This window comes from Chenopodium album, chromosome 2, assembly GCF_948465745.1.
Source record: "Chenopodium album chromosome 2, dcCheAlbu1.1, whole genome shotgun sequence".
Classification (NCBI taxonomy): domain Eukaryota; kingdom Viridiplantae; phylum Streptophyta; class Magnoliopsida; order Caryophyllales; family Amaranthaceae; genus Chenopodium; species Chenopodium album.
In genome coordinates, this window is record NC_137835.1 from 82,646,459 (window position 1) to 82,665,295 (window position 18,837).

Consider the following 18,837-nt stretch of genomic DNA (forward strand, 5'->3'; position numbering starts at 1 on the left):
CTATAACATTAATATTTTTGGTTACGTGCAGTGACAAATCAAACAAGTTCCTACTCGTCTTTTTTTTTTTTTTTTTTTATGAAATTAATTACAATATGAAGCAAATAACTTGTGAAAATAGTGGTGAAATTAAAAACTAGTCAACTAAAACAAAATGAAGAAAGTATTATCATATTTATACAATAAGTACATAGGTATTCGAACCAAATATAACCTAATTCGACCGAAGTTAAACCAATACCAAACCTTCAATTAAAATTAAATGAATATTCTCTCAAAATGACCCGAATCAAGTCTATTCTGATCCAATTTATTCATACCTTTTTATAAAAAACGAGACATAAAATGATATCATGACATAATCATGCTCCCGAGGGCACAATCCAATTGAGTAACCCGCCCCGTAACCAGGCAAAGCTGTAAAATTGGGGGTAGTACCGTACTTTCAACTGTGATAAACCCTCCAAAGTCACAACAGATTCAGAGCTACTGAACCAAAAATTAAGAAGAAAGGAAGTAGGGTTTTTGCAGGATTTCATCTTCGTCTACCTCAATAAGGTACCCGCCATTAATTCTCAATACTAGTTCTTGATTCATTGCATTTCCCCCCATTTTCATCATTCAATTGATCTACTAATTAATCAAATTGTTTCACTGTTATTTCGAAAATTTTCAGATGCAATCCCTAATTAGGACAGTTCGATCGAAATGCAGATTAACCTCGGATTTCGCCCTTTCCAACATTCGCAGCTTCGGTTCTCTCTCCTCCATTGTTTCGGTACTTGCATTTCTTCTAATTTTCTTTGTTTCTGCCTTTTATTGATTATATATATTAGCAATATCTGGGAAATTTGTGGTATTAAAATATTGAAATCTAATTTATAAATTCTGCAATTATTGTTACAAAATGTTTATCTGAACTAGTAAATTGCTTGGAAATTTTGAAACTTTGAAGCATTCACTGAAATTTTTAAAGCCCTCAAAGCTATGTAATCTTTGCTTTTAAGTGTAATTATTAAAATGGTGTGATGATATTGTGGATGTGATGATATTCTCACCTCAGTTGTATGCAAAATCTTGATAGGAGGATTAACTTTGGTTCATCTCCTTGGGCTGTGTTTGGTTGGGGGAAGAATCCTATTCTAAGAAAACAATATTCTCAATCTCAATTTTTCTATTGTTTGATTTGTACATGAGAGTGATTATCTTAGGTTGAAAATGTTTTTTCTTTTTCAAGTTACTAAGAAGAGTTTTAATTTGAGAAAGGAATGCTAACCCCAGGCTTCTCTATTCCTCCGTCAATAACAAATTTTTTAGTGCCAAGCAAAAAATTGTTGTTGTTCTTGCTTCACGAGTTCACGTACTCTATAAAATGACTGTTATACTTGGTGATGAAACAAAACAGCAAGTATGCCAACTTGATTAAACTTGTTTTGGCTGTGTCCAATATTTGAAAGTATTGCTAAATTCATTGTTAAATGTGCAAAACTTGTTTCAATTTGTGAGAGAGTAAAGATTATAGTGGTTAAGAATTGGAGTTATGGAATGGGAAGCTTGCATGCAAGAATTAAGATTTTTTGGGTAAAGGAGAGGAAAGTGAGAGAAATCAGACTTTAATGGAAGCTTTATCTTGCATATGGGATGTTTGGTAGATGAAGGGGCTTATAATGGAGTAAAGGATTCATATTCACTCAGTACATAACCTAGGCAGTTAAACTTGATTCGACGTTGAACCTTCTGATCTGAGTAAGCCTGCCTACTGGAAAATTTCATGACTGAGTACATGACCTTCCTATTAAGAAGATTTTATCTATAAGAGGACAATTCTTGGTATGAGGTAATCAATTAGGGGTTAATATGGAGTAGTAAAAGTGTTCTGGGATGTAATCATGTAAACTTTTGTGTAATTTAGTTAGGGAAGTAATATCAGTTCCTGATTGAGCTAATAGGTTCCTCAGCCCCCCCCCCCCCCCCCCCCTCTCTCCCCCGCCTTCTCTGAAGAAGTTAGATCCCTCCGCCTAGTCTATAAAACCGTCATGGTTACATCTGTGCATCCACCACTGTCTTTCTCTAGGCTCCAATTTATTTGTATGTCCTCCAATCCAATTAATTTTTTTCTGCTCTAATGAACCATCACTCTTCTTTAAATACATCTGTTATTTTAATGGAGACTGGATGTCTGGATAAGATATTCTGAGATGTTGTGGCTGCAGTAGTCCTAGGTTAATTACTTTCTTCTCTTTCTCTCCTGTTCTATCTTCTACCTCATCTCCATGTCCTTTGTTTCCATTACCTTTTTAAGGTTGGCATTGCCCATAGTAATATTTATTGAAGTGGCATCTACTACATCTGTTTTGAATACTCTTTTAACATTTATGATGCTGAAATACCCCCCTCTCCTTTCCTGTGCTCATTTTATGTCCATTTCAATATGTTCAATTTTCCATTCCCTGTTCTGCTCAATTAAGTAGAATCTTTTGAATACCCTGACTGCAAGTATTTGTTACTAACTGTAGCATACTAGGATGAATTCTTTATTTTTTTTCATAGAGATGGAAAAAGAACTATGAAGTATGACTTGCCTTATTCTAAAGCTGAAATGGGTTATTTATATATTCAAATTCACAGGGAAGGGAACTTGGCCATGAGTGTGCTTCAAAACATGGATATGCTGCACCTTCGTTTGCATTCTTCAGCAGAAGTGCAAAGTTTGGTGCCATTCAGGAGGGTGCTTTCTCTGAGAGATTTTTTCACAGGTGCTTCTCTACTGCTGGTACTCCTGCAGCATCAATCACACAGGATACTACAGCTCCTGAAACTGATGTGCCTGCTCGCATAAAATTTAAGAGGCTTGATAAAACAGCTAGGCACATAATGCAGGTATGCTTGCTTTCACTGCATCTTTTTTACAAGATAAATGCACTTTATTTTCATTCTTATGTCCATCCAATATTTTTCAATAGATTCTGGATAAAGAAGCAGTTGAGGAGGTAAAGGGACAGAGAGAAATTCCTGATATCAAGCCAGGTTATATCATCCAGCTCAAATTGGTATGTAAAACTTGGTAGAGGCAAATTTTGATCTTGCATACATGTTGGCTAGAGGCAACTATTGATCTTGCTTTCATGTTGGGATGGGAACCCTCTTTGACATGTTATAACTCTTCTTTGTTTTCATGTGTAAAATCAGGAAGTTCCTGAGAACAAACGACGTATTACTACAATAAAAGGCATTGTTATAGCAAGGCGGAATGCAGGATTAAACTCAACATTTAGAATAAGGAGACTAGTTGCTGGAGTTGGGGTTGAGAGTCTTCTTCCAATGTATGTGAACTTAAAAAGCCTCTTTGCAAAATGAAATATTTGCTTTAAAATGTAGAATTGAATATAGCCTAGTACTCAACCCAAACAGATCTGTCCATTTATTAGCCTGAGACACCAGTCTAGCCTTATTACTAGCTCTGAAAAACTTAACCAAAGCCAGTAAGATTTAGGATTGAACAGGCCAAACACAAAATTGGCTAGAATATTTATTTGGACTACACCACATCCCCAAAAAAATGGTTCACAACCACCCTTTTTCTTGTTTTTTTTTTACAATTTTCTTTCTCCAGAAAACCACATGTTTCCTCAAATTATCTTCCTTTGATTCTGAAACTTCTGGTGACCTCTCTGTCATAATTCCTAACTTCCTGTCTTTAATTAATTTGTTAAATTAGTTCATATCTCTAGATAATGGATTGAGTATAGTATATCGACTTACAAATTTGAGATAATTATTCATGTCTGAATTCTTGATGACCTGTGATTTGACTGCAACAGGTACTCGCCTAACATAAAGGAGATTAAAGTGCTGGATAAGAAGAAAGTGAGAAGAGCCAAATTATACTATCTTAGGGAAAAGATGAACCCCCTAAAGAAGTAGGATCCCGACTTTGTTTCAATTGTACGGAGATCAAATTATTTGCCCCCTAAGAGGGAAAAAACAGGGTTCTTCATAAAGATCTGCTAACAATCCTGCACTATAAGTTCTGTGGAACCAATGATAGCTGGGCTGTGGCCATTATAGGGTGGCAATGCAGATCGTTTTTGTGAACAGATCCAAAACCAATCTAATGTATGTCCAGAATTCATTTTGTGTAACTCTTAATGCTTAAAATAGTGCAATGGTATATCGAGGTTTAGCAATGTGGATAACAGGTAGTCAAATGGCATTAAGCTGCCAGAGTAATAAATCCTTTTGTTAATTCCTCTTGCTTTTTTTGTAATGAATTTACTTGCTTGGATGCTGGATTATTACGTAAGTGATGTGAGATGTAAGTCTGATATACAGAGCAAGTTATATTAAGCTTCCAGGGAAAGTAGCAATGCGTTTATCCATAGAGTTTCTGACAGTCGAAGCCCGTGCAGCGTGAAGAACTGCATATTCTAGCCAGACAACTTTCTCAGTCCTTGTACTAGCCATATACAGGTTTGATCATTAACTAATGCCTCTGCTCTAAATTCTTAGATGCAGTGTCTGAAAAATGCTTCAAATATTACCCTTTTCATATTCAACTTCAAATTTAATCTATGCCGGTATGCCCCTCCCTGTAATTCATATTATCAAGATGGACTAAGATGTCAATTAGCTAAAAATGGCTTGTTCACTATTAAGTAAGCCTACCATGCTTCTATGGATATTTTTATTAATTTCGAGCTTTACACAATAATTTCTCGTTGGAAAAGAATGAGAAGCACTTGAAATTTAAGGTTCCTTTCAAATACAGAATTCTCCTTTAGAATGTAATTAGAAACATCATTTCTATTGCAAGTACTTTGGCAACAAAACTATCCAACTTTAATATATGCATTCAACATAAGACCCTCTGAAGATAGTCTGTATTTATTTTATTTTATTTATTTTTTTTTATTTATTTTTTTTTTTTGTAAGAAATTGTCGAACCCTGACTATGATATATCTATGTTTTTTATTTCTAGCATTCAACAATCATGTTCCTACTAACTGTATCATTCGATTTAACGATTTTTGAATTATTTTCAAATGTTAATATTTGATTTTTGTCTAAAACAATCGAATCTGATTTGAAGAGTATTGTACAAAAAAGTAATCAGTATGGTTTACAGAATAATTACTAGCTTTTTTTTTTTCCTTCCCCTTTCTTGTAGACTTTTTTTCCAGAATCTCCTAAACAAAGAATAACTGTTACTCTGATTTGAAGAGTATTGTACAAAAAGTACTGAGTAATCAATATAGTTTACATAATTTGAAGGGCGTGATACTTCTGCTTCAGTGTACCGGTCACCTCTGACCTTTGATATCAAATTATCAAGTCAGATGCCTGGAGCTGTGGCATAGTCTTTATATCGATCATCAATCGATATAGAACCACTCCACAACTCCATATGTCTACTTGATTGTGATGCAGATACAACTAACCGCCTTAAATGTTAGATGGTTGCTACATGAAGGAAGGGCAAACGCGATAGAAAAGATAACTGGGTGACTGAGAAAAAAATTATCTGGTGGAGTCCTTTTTAGAAGTTGAAGACAGAGAAACACATTCAATTCTACCATGACAAACTTTTTCCCATTTGGCATGGCTATGAAGCAAGAAGTAGGACAGCCTCTTCAAACTTGCAAACCTCGACTGATACTTTGTGGACCTGTAGCGTTGTGTCGTTCAGTCACCATCTCTGAATGGGCCAAGGTCCTTCCTGGCATTTGTGCCACTTTCAGGTGACAGGCGCAACGCCGAGAGGAAGGCTATAGCCTTAAGAGTTGATGACTATAACAAATGTTACTTCCACAGTTGCTCAGTTTAAGTCTCATAGCCATGAGAGTATAATCTGTGTAAGACAAGAAACTCTAGTTAGTCCTTTATTCATAATAATTAGAGTTGTGTGACTATGACATGTTTTGCATATTGATTTTTGTTTTAAATCAAAAATAAATCGAAAAATCAAAATTTTAAAGCAGTGCAATTGCACGAGTTTTATACCAATTATGGAACTCTAGAGATTAAATAATATATTATTGCTAGAATAAATGTTTAAGAAAAGGAGAAAACAAACTTGGTGAATTGCAGATGCAATAATGTTGATGAATAAACATCCTATGAATTTGTTTTTTCCTTTTTCTCTTTCTTCTAAACCAATGCTCTTTGCCCAAGGTGACCATTGAAAATTTGAAACTGGTATTCTGAGCTTCTAACTAAATTTAAATATTAGAGGAACCTATGATTTCAAGAATTGGTTTGTGTTTTGGTTATTAGTATGAGGATTGATGAGAATGGTTGTGCTAGATCAAGACCTATTTATAATGGTTGGGTGGATCATATGAGATACGATATGTTTCCTTGAATGATAATCAAGAAAAGTTTTACGCGTAATTCCTTGAATGAAAATCCGGATAAGTTTTACGCGTAATTCCTTGAATGAAAATCCAGATGAGTTTTACACGTAAGGACTTACACCATTACACGTAAATGCCACGCATTCAATGCAAGGCTCTTGTGCATCATATGAGATATGATCAAGCTTCCTAGCAATCAAGGGCAGACCTTTCAAGGGCACGACCTCCCTAAGTATTTTGGAGTTGTTCATTATAAGTAGTTTGATGTCTATTTATTGCATATAAAACTTTGTGGCAAAGTGATTAACTTTTGTTATTTTTGAACAAAAGGTTAAGGGATCAAATCTTGACCCCCCTAAATTTTTGGCTCAAGATATGCCACTGGTAGCAATCTATATAGGCTCGGGCAGGATGATTAATTATAGCCTCTTAGCACCATCAATAGAGCATGTATACATTTTTTTTTTTTAATAACACGTGCTAGTTTTAGTTATCACTAGCTTAGGCCCCGTGCCATGCACGGTAAGTCTAATTTTTTTTATTAAAAAATAATTATATCTAACAAATAAAAGTGATGCTTTAAAGTAATTTTAAATATCAATGAAATGAATCAATTTTAATACGAAGTAATAATTTTTTTGCAAAATTTAATATTACTTTTTATATCAAATAATTAAAAAGAAGTTGGAATAATATTTTAGGTATATGTATATGGAAGAATTATGAACACTAAATAAAAAGTAACATTTTTGTCATAAAGATCGATAATATAATAGATTTAAAATGATATTATTATAGTTGCAACAAATATTCAAATACATAGAAAAAATGGTTACAAAGAAAAGAAAGTTTTGAAGGGAAAAAACAGCACCAGGATGTGACATGTGTTACTCTCGGTGTCTGTTTTAGTATTAAGTTTTTGATTGATTATTGATTTTCGATAAAAAAATATTTAAATTATAAAGTTGTTAATAAAAGGTACAATACTAAGGAAAATTGTTGATGCTTGGGTTGTTCAATCTCATGCCACCCACACCAAGCACTAATAATTTAATTTTTGGGCCTCCATCTCAGTTGGCCTCAAAACAACGCCCTAGGGTCAGTCCTGGATATGATATGGTTACTTGTACGAGTTGTACCATTCATTGTATGTAGTTGTCTTTGATGTCAAGTAATTACTTGTGAAGTTGTGACATACTTCATTTTTTTTAATGAAATCACATGAATATCTTAATTCTTAACCTAGTAAAAGCTAGCCTTCCATGGAGGTGGAGGCGAACATTATTAGATCATCAAGTGAAGAAGGTTACACTTCATTCTTCAAGACGGTATTCAATGGCCTCAACACAATCATAGGTAATAATAACACAATTTCATGAAACATATTGTACACTCGAGTTTAATTTTATGACCTCAACACAATCATAGGTAATTTTACACCTCTCACATAAAATTAAACTCGAGTGTACAATAAACACGCTGAGTCAATCTATTTTTTTAGTTTATTAAACCAGTATCTCAAAACATGTTACACACATAAAATTAATTCATTTTCATGTATGTACGTAGGAGTGGGAATTCTATCAATGCCATATGCCCTAGCATCAGGAGGATGGTTAAGTTTTTCTAACGTGTGCCCATGGACACACATTAAGATAACATATTAAGTATAATTATTTAATGGTAAAGGATATATACAATTAAAATAAAAAGTAGGTTTGAAAATTTTGCTAGGCATTAGCATGGTTTCCAGCTCTAACAATGGCAGAAATTAGGAAAGAACAATGCCGATGGTATTGAATCTATTGATAATATGTGGATTACACTAATTCAACGATAATTCCACTTTCGAGAGGTGGATTCTCTCCTAACATGAGCTTTCGAGAGGCTCACTCTCGTAAAATAAGAATCCTCACAATATTCATAATCCCGATTATTCCTCCTAATGAGGCCTATGTATAGAAAAACTCTCATAACAGACTACTCCCCCCGTCCCCAAAAGAATGACCCATTTGGCCTAATTTTAGTCCCAAAAAGAATGATCCATTAGCATAAAAATATCCACCAATTTGTAACAATATTTGTGCAAAATTAGCTTTCCATATAAAATTTTGTTTTCCGTATACTTTTATTACTATCTCTCCCTACTTTTTTGTAAACCCCATATAAATTTATCTTTTGAATATACTTTTACTTCTTTTTATTTAACTTTATTAAAACCCGCGAAATCAACCTAAAAGGGGTCGTTCTTTCGGGGACGGAGGGAGTATAACTTATCCCCCAAGCTATTACTAATAGGCTATGACTAACATACCCCTCCCCTACTATTTAGAAAATAATTTTGTCTATAATAATATTTACCACATTTTTCCCAAAAAAAAAAAAAAAAAAAAAAACTAAACTCACCCAATACTGTCTGTCATACGTACAGTACTACTACTCCTGTTCATTCCCACCAAAACAACAGAGAAAGAGAGAGAGAGAAAAAGAGTAGAATCTATGGAGAAAAACAAGGAAATTGATTCAACAGAAGTTGATGAAGAAGCAGCATTATTCATCAATAAGAATATAGAGGAAATTCCAGAAGAAGAACTAGCTCTTAAAATACTTTTTGTTTCAATCAACCCACAAAAAAATAACCAGTCCGCCATTAAAGAGGAGAAGATTTTGCTTATTCCCAGAAACCATATAAATCCTGTCATATTTCCCTTTGATTTTCTCAGTATTGATAATGGAGATTACACCAACAAGAAACCGACTACATTCAACTTCAAGGTAGTTCACGATGAGAAAAGGCCATTTTACTCGGATGATTTGGATTTCTTTAAAAATTCTAAGGTGATTCTTTCATAATTTTGGATTGTTTTTTTATTTTGGGGCTAATTTTATTGTAAAAATAATTGATGGGTGTTTGTGTTACAGGATGGTAGATGGATTGAATGGTGCAATCATCAAGGTCAAACTCTGATTTTGTTCCGACCTTTTTTCAAGGTATGATTTCTTCTCATTAAATTATACTCTTAATAATTGTTAAGAACTATTGAGATGGGTGAAAAATTTGGAAATGGAAGTAGTACTTTGCACTTAGTATTTGCCCCTTTTTTTGTTGTTGAAATTCTTGAAAACCCCTGTTTTTTTGGTGGTTGTAATTTGACATTGTTAATGTATTGAGTTCATGTTAATGATAAAAAATTATATTTGATTGTTGCATGTCTAATTAATGTATAACTGTGTTGAAAATATACAGTGATGTATGTAGATTGTAGAATGAGCTACTTGACAATTTTGATTTTAGGGGAACTGAGTTGAAATTTACAGTGATAAATTTACAGTGATGTAGAATGGGCTACTTGAATTGACTGATTTTTCGATATTGATCGTTGGTTTTATGTATTCGTGTAGACTAAGCCCGATTTGGATGATTATTTCTGTTATGATGGCTGCAATAAAAAATGTTGGATTAGTCTTGGGTGTCCATTTCTCAAATTCAGCCGTTGGCCTAATATCACTGTGTCTCTTCGAGTCTCTGTTGTTGCTCAATACTTGTTAGGGTTCTTTAGTGAGCTATTATCATTAAGGCTTCCCTGTGAAGAAGAATTTGGTGCAACTGGCTTTTCTGTCGGTTTAGTCTCTACCAAGAATCATCAACTCGAATATGACTTGACACTTTTAGAGACGACTGATTTGTTGAGTGGGAATCTGAGGCTGGGAAATCTCAGTTTACTATCCTCTTTGTACTACAAGTTTACAATTGATGAGAGGGATTCAATTTTGAGGCCTACTCAAGGGTATGCTGTTCAGTCTGCTACTACAATTTCAGGCCTGCTTCCTGATGGTTGGAGTGCACGATTTCTGCGCCAGGTAAAGAATCAGAAGTATAATATATGTTTCTTGCATTATATACATTTGTTTGACAAGCTTTTAAACTCTCTGACTCTGTAATTATAACAGGAGTTCCATATGTGCTATGCATTACCTCTTGATTATAAGAATGCTGCGTTCAATTTGGGATTCTCTGGTGGTCTGATGCTGCCATGGAGTAAATCATGCGTAAATAGGCCATTGTTTCCACCGCGAGCCAACAAAATTTTCTTAAGTGAGAACTCTTCTGTATTTGGCTTCATGGGAGGCTTAGATTCATTGTGGAGCCTTAGATACAGAGGAGTACATGGTCCTAACATTGGAATGCAAACTCGCGATGATTCAAGTTCTTCCTTGATGAATATTGCTCTTGATGAAGATCTTGCATTCTCTGCCTTTGCAGACCTTTCTTTTGATCTCCCTGTGAAGGTCTTAAGGGATAAAGGGATATATGGTCATGTATTTGCTTCTGCTGGCAGCGTACTTAAACTGAAGGAGATTAAGCCAAACAACTTTTCTTTGAGGAACTTAATGGAGTCATTTCGGACTTCTGTCAAATGTGGGATCGTTCTTCCTATCAAAAACCGATACAATATGGAGGTTAGGCTTTCTTTCTCTTGGAATTATTACTTGAACTTATTGGTTCTACTTGTTTTAGTTGTGAATTAAACTTGGGTAGCCCTATACACTTATTTGCTCTAAAACGTGGTTGAGCTTAGTAGTAGCCCTCATCATTCTAGTGTCAATCCTACTAAGAAATCCGAACAAATCATAGATGAGCTAGTTTGATTGTTCCTTTCTACAAATCCCATATATAGATAAACTTCTTATGTTTATTTTCTTACATGATATCACAGGTCAACATTTGCCACATTATGGAAAGATCCTTCAGTCAGATTGAGTCGAAGTTTGGTCTGCAGCTTTGCTTCTCAATTCTGAGGCCTCAAATGGTTACCCTCACAGCTAAGAAAAAATGATTCTCTATACGACACTATCTTGTGCCTAAGATCGCTGTTTGAGTAGTTGATTTTGTCTACTTATACTAATGTTGCTTGACAGTTTACATAGAACTTGGAGGCAGTTATGAATTTACGCGTATGTTTGTCATTTAACACTATTGCTAGTGCTTGGCAATACTTAAACCAGCAAATGCCATATTATGTTACTTATTTTTCTGAGCACTTAATAGGTTTTCATCATGTATATGCTTTGCCTGCTCATGTCCTTCTGAAGGAGTTTTCAGGGTATTAAACTTATTCTAAACCCTCTAGATATACCATATTCACGAGTGCATGAAATATAGGTTCTGATTGATGTTGTTAACTACACTGTAAGCAAATTTGTTAGCAGTTTCTGCCTAGGATTGTAGATACTACGTATAACATATCAGAAGAATTACAGGTTTGCTCATCTTGGCTTCCTTAGTTAGAGACAAATACATCAAGGAAATATATTGTATCCAATATGATTTGCCCCTCCCATCAATATAATGCAAGTGAGCCACGACGTAGTTACATACGTGACATGTAAATGACACGGTGTAAGTCCTTACCTGTAGGTTGTAGGCTTGTAGCACTTATGATAGTTTACTTAACATGCTCTGTAGATGGTGCTAAGAGGCTCCAATTAATCATCCTGCCCGGGCCTATAGATTGCTAGGAATGGGCTTGATCATTTCTCATATGATGCACATGAGCCTTGAGATTGCATTGCATGCGTGGCATTTACGTGTAGTGGTGTAAGTACTTACGTGTAAAACTTATCCTGATTTTCATTCAAGGAATTACACGTAAAACTTATCTGGATTTTTATTCAAGGAATTATGCGTAAATCTTATCCTGATTATCATTCAAGGAATTACGCGTAAATCTTATCCTGATTATCATTCAAGGAAACGTATCATATCTCATATGATTCGCCCAACCATTATAAAAAGGTCTTGATCTGGCACAACCATTCCCATCAATTCTCATACCAACAACCAAAACACAAAGCAATTCTTGAAATCATAGGTTCCTCTAATATTTAGATTAAGTTAGAAGCTCATAATACCAATTTCAATGGTTACCTTGGCCAGAGACAATTGGTTTAGAAGAAAGAGAAAGAGGAAAAAACAAATTCAGAGAATGTTATTCATCATCATTATTGCATCTGCAATTCACCAAGTTTGTTTTCTTCTTTTCTTAAACAATTTATTCTAGCAATAATCTAAAATTTAATTTCTAGAGTTCCATAATTGGTATAGAGAACTCATGCAATTGCATGGCACCTATATAGATCTGTACCAAATATTTTGATTTAAAACAAGAAATCAATATGCAAAGCATGTCTAAGTCACACAATTCCTCTAATTATTATACTATTATCATGTATAAAGGACTAACTAGAGTTTCTTGTCTTTTACAGATTATACTCTCATGGGTATGAGACTTAAACCAAGCAGCTGTGGAAGTAACATTTGTTGTGGTCATCAACTCTTTAAGGCTATAGCCTTCCTCTCTTCGGCGTGGCGCCTGTCACCTAAAAGAGGCTCGACTTCCATGAAGGGACTTGGCCCTTTGAGAGATGATGACTAGACACACAACAATACACTTCCACAATATATTTTAAGAAGGTTCTCTAGTTTGAAAAGCAGTCTCATACCTCTTCAAATGGGAAAAGGTTGCAAGGGTAGAATTGAATTCTTTTTTGTATGTCTATGACATTCAAGAGAGATTTTCTACCAGCTAATTTTTTCTCTCAGTCACCCAATTATCTTTTCTACCATGTTTGCTCTTCCTTCCTTTAGCAACAACGTTGTTGAAGGCGGTTGTATCTGCTTCAATATTAGATCAAAAGTGGACATATGGAGTTGTGGAGCACTGGTTCTATATTGATTTGATGACCGATATAAGACTGACACAACTCCAGGCATCTACTTGACATCAAATTAGAGTTGACAAAATAAGGTGCTGAGAAAGGAGGAAGTGATTGATGATAGAGGATACAAATAGACTGAAGTATTTGAAATATTGCAGCTGCTACAATATAAGGGGCCTTCAAATTATGTAAACCATATTGATTACTTTTTGTACAATACTCTTCAAATCAGAGTAACTGTTATTCTTTGTGTTAGGAGATTCTGGAAAAAGACTACAAGAAAGAGGAAGGAAAGGGGGGAAAAAAAAAAAAAAAAAAGCAAGCAATTGATTACATTTTGTACAATACTCTTCAAATCAAATTCGATTGTATTTGACATTCTGGCCAATATATATAAAGGTTAACATATCATAATATATATCTTTGGTGTCAAATTTTGCAATAGTTCTGTAGTCTCAACATACAGCCGCGTATACATATGAATTTTCTACAATGAAAATATTTCAAATCAAGAAGTTTGTTTTCTCTATTCTCATGTCATATTAGACATTTTTCATTAAGTTTATAAATGACAAGCAGACAAGGATTTAGCTTGCTCCTCTGCAGGTTATGTAGTTCTCAAACATTTCTTCTGTGTCCTGTAGTTTTCGCCTTCTATAATCTGTACAAAATATCTACTTCAGCTCATCTTCACGCTAGTTTTCATTCAGCTAGTTAGCTTGCTCCTCTTTTCTTCATCCTCTTGTTGTTTCTTCTCAAAGCTGGCGATAAAGTCTTCCATACATGCCTTATAAGTTTCCATTCCTGGGACCTTCTTTGCAAACTCCAACGCCAAACTCATCCATTTTTTTGCCCCATCAACCTGTCTGAGTCTCACAGGGACTGCTGCCCTGTTCCAAGATGTGGTAGCAAGCCATTTCCCCTCGGCAACAGGGTACTCACCTTCTCTGAGCCCCACCATAATTCGTTGTGCCTGTTTATATAGATTGTACACCGCCTCATCATCAGCATCTCCCTTATAAACTACAGCTATAGTAATTAGCCGTCTTATAACTATAGCCACCTCATTATAGTCTGGTAAAGGTGAAGCAAGCAGACCAGAGAGGCAAGCATTTAAAGTGGTGGTTGCTACTTCAGCATTAAATTGGGAACCTTGTGAGAAAGCAAGGCCTATCTGAAGAAGATCCTTCGGGTTAGAGACCTTTGAATTCAAATAACTTTTCACAAGGAGCTGCTGGGATCTTGAATCTTTAAGCCTTCCATATAACTCGTATGCATTCAACATGTATACAAGTTGGAATTTTGGATCGAGGCTGCTGTCTTGACAGTCTGATGGATTTTCTGCAGCTGACAATGATTCCACCAACTGACAGCATGTTGCATGAAAATTTTAGTGGGACTTCATAGAATTTAGCTAAGCTACCTTTATTTACGAAGGAAACTATTGCGTACCTTTCCAACTCTATCTAGCAGTTCTATGGCTTTCCTCACTTGTGCATCCAACATCGCAACCTTCTTTTGCTTCTCAGTGGCTATCATTGCAGAAACAGCCAGGACAAATGATTTGCAAACCATTATGTTGTTTCCTTCTGCTTCCCTGTCAATCTTAACATCATAGAATTCAGCTGCCAAACTCAAAAATTCAGCACATAATTCATAGTTTTCTTCCAACCCTGCTCGTGTCCCTGCATTCCATGCATTTGTTGCGATCCAGTTTTGTTCTCGCCTTCCAACCTCACCTTTCCCAAAGAAATTATCAGGCCCTAGCTCAGTCATCCTAGTTTGGGCTCTCTTCATATGCTTCAGGAGATCGTACTCGTGACCAGATTCTTGAACAAGGATCGCCAGAGTGGTGCGAACCACAACTATCTCAGCTACTGGCATTGGTTTTCCTGATGTGTAGAAGTTGAGGAGATCAGACAATGAAGAAACAGCAACTCCAAGTGCACGACATGCAACAGCTTCATGCGCTGCAAGTGAAAGAAATTCTGTAGTGAAGTCAGTGCAGCCCATCATAGCTTTCATCTGAGTTATGGCAGCAGCATGATCATTCTTTTGCAAGTATATCTTGAACTGCCCAAATCATAAGAAAAAAACAACCTACTACAGTGAGGCTAAGATAGAATAAAACAAGGTTGTTTTTAAATATAAAGCAAGCAAAATTTACAATACCTTCAGAAATGCACAGGCTATGTTTGGCTCAAGCTGCAGGAAAAAAATGCATCAGTATCATAAACATCTTTAGTCTCTCTTTGTAGCTCGGCCTTATACCAGATGAGAACAACACACAATACCTTCTCTGCCTCATCAATGTATTCCTTAGCTTGATCAAGCTGGGAGAGACCCAAGTGGCATAGACACAAAACTCTGTATCCCTTTGCTCGTAGAATTCTGCTCTCAGTGCCACTGGGCACATAAAGCATAGCCTTTTCGAATAATCCCGCACTAATCTCATAGTCCTTTGACCGAAAATGAGCTGCAGCACTGCTCAGGGAAATTAAGTGGGTCAAAAGGTCGGGAGTTTCTACAAGAGAAGTCTCTACAAAAAAAAGATATGCACAAAAGCAGAAAGATCAACATAGATAAGAATTCAGAAAATGAAAAGCTACGACTTATGCACAACATCCCATCTAAAGAAGGAAAACGCCATGCATTGTCTAAATTTTCTTAAGTATCCTAATTTTCCTCATTTTGTTTTTGTTCATATTAATTGCTTCATAAATTCAAATCCGAGGCATATGTTGATTGCATTCTCTCAAAAATCTCTTCCTGCCACACCATTAATCTGCTTACATACATATCATAGCAAATCTCAAATTCTTCAGCAAGCAGATCCTCAGAAGTGATGTCATGATGTCACCAGTGTATAAAAAGACGGTTGTATTGAATTACTAGCAATAAGCCAATAACTCCCTCCACCATTTCCTGTTAAAACTACATGTATAGTCTAGTAAGAGTTCCTCAGTCTCTCTTTCTAATCAAAACCTATGTATCTTATGACACAAGATACAACACCATTAGGACTTGCAACTCCAGGTGCATCTACTTTTCAGAGCTAAAAATATGTTGTAGCTTAGATTTAAGTCCCCACAAGTCCACAACAACCTAAGTGATAGAATATATAAATCAATACTGGTTAAGCTAATGGTTGAAGCCCGGGATTGGTTTATATATTCTATCTTAGGGTCTCTAAAACAGATGAGACCACAGCCACATGATTTATAATTACACAGGCCAAACATTAACCACCAAGAGGAAAAAGTATACAAGAACACATCTAATAATGCAAATCATTCATTACAACAAGTTCAATACGAAAGACAGAGGTCCCATGAAAAAGTAGACATGAAGAAACCAAAGGAGAGCACCATATCACAGCCAGAGCGAGATCAAAAGGCAACAAAAGGATCCAGCAAACACAAGGCAAAACAATACAAAGTGCAAACAAACAAACACGACAAGATTATGCCTTGAAGATAACTATCATAGGCAAAATTGGTTCACTGGGTACTGAAGAGTAGCAAGAACAAAGCATTAGTTGCAAAATTTTCATGCGGAGTATTAATTATTCATGTTCTTTAGTATCCACTAAGAGACTAAACAAACAACTAAATCACAAGAAATTGGACTAGTTCATACTGTAGTAAAGCCTCACCAATTCCACAAGACAGCATGTAAGGCTGTTCTTTCCTTTGCAGCTCTCTCACCAGCAAAAAGTGTCACCACCCTTTCATCACTCACCAACTCCTCCGCCATGATCTCTCTAATCCGTAACCCTTCCCCACCACCACCGCCTTCCCCAATCACCTTATAAATCACACGAACTGCTGCACCAGCACTAACTTGGCACCGCCCTAACAGCCCTAGAAAAATACTCTTCACTGTCTCAACTCCAGCCACACCAACTGCCTTAAAATACGCCTCAACAGCCGAAACCCAAACAGCCTCCGGAACCCCCTTATTAACAACCATATCCCTCAGCTCCTTCTCTGCCTCACTAAACCTCCCTAATCCCAACCATGCCTTCAATGCTAAAACACTCAAACTCGGGTGCTGATCGCCGGTTTTAACACCACTATAATCCCTCAAAATCCTCACACATTTAACCACACTCTCAAACTCTTCCCTCTGCAAATGCGAAGCAGCTATAAAACGCAGCGTTGTATCCCTCAAAGTCTTCAAACTCAGCGTTTCATCCGTCTTCTTCACAACTCTAAGCCCTTTCTCACACAACTCCAAACCCTCATTCATCAACTTCAACGCCTCATTACCCTCCGAAACTCCGCTTTTCATCAACACCGCCTTCCCAAACGCCAAGTATTGCTCCGCAAGAATCCTGTAATTCTCCGCCGTTTCAAACAGAAACCTCTTCGAACGATTCAACAACGCAATCGAAACGTTTCGATCCGAAACCTCCCACGCAGTTCTCGCCCTCGCAATATTAAGATCGAGCAACAATTTTCTCTCTCCTAGGTCAGAAATCGAATCAATCTCAACCTTGGCAACAAGATCTGTTGCTTTCTCATAACAATCATTCGCCAAATCGAACTTCCTCATCTCATGCCAAATCAAACCAGTCTTGTAGTAGAACGAAGCCGCCTTCATCGCCGGTGACGGAACTCCAGCAACATCACCGGCGATTGCGAGAATGTCGGCGGCGGATTGCCGGAGCTCCACGTGTCCTTTTAAGCCGGCGTTTGTGAGATCGACGCAGGAGTTCCAGAGACGGTAGCTGAGCTTCCATAGCTGAAGCTTGACCGATTTGGAGAAGGAAGAAGGACCGAGTTGACTCAGTTGAGTCAGGCATTGTCGAAGCTGAGGAGAGAGAGAGGAAGGTAAGGGAGAAGTTTTAGGAGAGAGAAGCTCGATTTGTTTGACGAGTGATTCGATTTGTTGGAGGGTGAGTGTAACGGCGTCATGTTGCCGGAGGTCCGGCGAGTTTATCTCTGCTATTCTCATTTTGTGTCACCGGAGAAATGTTTTTTTTTTGCCGGGAAATTTGGGCGTTTATTTGAATGATGAAGAAAAGAAAGTGACGGTTGTTTAAAAAAAGCAGAGGAAGATAGAGAGATTTTGGAGGGAAAAAGGTTGTGATTTGAAAATAGTACTCCATATTGAATAAATGATATGATTGTCGTTTGGACCATGGTTTAGACACAAGTGCACTTTTTTTTTTTTTTTTTTTTAGAGAGCCACAAGGGCGGGCAATGAGAATCGATCCCAAAATCACCTAAAATCGAGAGGAATCTCTAATCACTTGAGCTATTTTTACTCTCAGACGAAAGTGCACAACTGCACACTACAGTATAACTCTATAAGAATCGTGCTCTTAGATTGAAATTTTTTTTTTTTTCCCGAGTAGTTTGAAATGAATCTATTTTCAGCTCACGAATTCTTTAATACACCTTCACGGTTTTTTCATAACTTTATATATACAAGTACTTTCGTATATAAGCTTTACATATTCCAAATTTCCAATACAAGAAAATTGTTGAAGTAACTTGCCATCAAAGCTAATATGATACAGAGTATGAAACTTTGACAAGCAACCAATTCTCATTTTAACATGTACTTGTATAAGTACACATAAATTATGGTAGTGGTATGGTCCAAGCAGGTCTGATACTCTGGCTACAGGTCCTAGTCCCAGACCTATAGCCATGGTGGGCAGCACTCTCATACGAGTAACAAATTCACTATCAATTTCAGCTATATTCGTAACAGAAACCATATAAGCTACTTGTAAGAAAGTAAGAAACATGA

The 18,837-nt window shown here is 36.3% G+C and overlaps 2 protein-coding genes across 2 annotated transcripts; one reads left to right on the forward strand and one right to left on the reverse strand.

Annotated features, from left to right (window-relative positions):
• The first annotated feature begins 406 nt into the window (after window positions 1-406).
• On the forward strand, window positions 407-4,325 carry LOC145590488 (uncharacterized). The gene is made up of 6 exons (XM_081646997.1): window positions 407-558; window positions 677-778; window positions 2,629-2,880; window positions 2,964-3,050; window positions 3,190-3,323; window positions 3,822-4,325. The coding sequence occupies exons 2-6, from the start codon at window positions 677-679 to the stop codon at window positions 3,922-3,924; spliced, it is 678 nt and encodes a 225-aa protein (XP_081503123.1). The 5' UTR covers window positions 407-558; the 3' UTR covers window positions 3,925-4,325.
• Window positions 4,326-13,598: 9,273 nt separating this feature from the next.
• On the reverse strand, window positions 13,599-18,274 carry LOC145603699 (TPR repeat-containing protein ZIP4-like). Its single transcript, XM_081659660.1, has 5 exons — window positions 16,730-18,274; window positions 15,369-15,558; window positions 15,247-15,279; window positions 14,527-15,147; window positions 13,599-14,440 (listed from the first exon to the last, which is right to left on the reverse strand). Exons 1-5 carry the CDS (start codon window positions 18,031-18,033, stop codon window positions 13,781-13,783), a joined length of 2,808 nt encoding a protein of 935 aa, XP_081515786.1. The 5' UTR covers window positions 18,034-18,274; the 3' UTR covers window positions 13,599-13,780.
• Between the last annotated feature and the right edge of the window lie 563 nt (window positions 18,275-18,837).

Coding starts and splice junctions, on each gene's coding strand:
- LOC145590488 (XM_081646997.1), top strand. CDS start 677: ATGCAATCCCTAATTAGGACAGTTCGATCGAAATGCAGATTAACCTCG. Junction 779..2,628: donor CTCTCTCCTCCATTGTTTCG/GTACTTGCATTT, acceptor TCAAATTCACAG/GGAAGGGAACTTGGCCATGA. Junction 2,881..2,963: donor CAGCTAGGCACATAATGCAG/GTATGCTTGCTT, acceptor ATTTTTCAATAG/ATTCTGGATAAAGAAGCAGT.
- LOC145603699 (XM_081659660.1), bottom strand. CDS start 18,033: ATGAGAATAGCAGAGATAAACTCGCCGGACCTCCGGCAACATGACGCC. Junction 15,559..16,729: donor CATGCTGTCTTGTGGAATTG/GTGAGGCTTTAC, acceptor TTCCCTGAGCAG/TGCTGCAGCTCATTTTCGGT. Junction 14,441..14,526: donor TGCTAGATAGAGTTGGAAAG/GTACGCAATAGT, acceptor ACATGCTGTCAG/TTGGTGGAATCATTGTCAGC.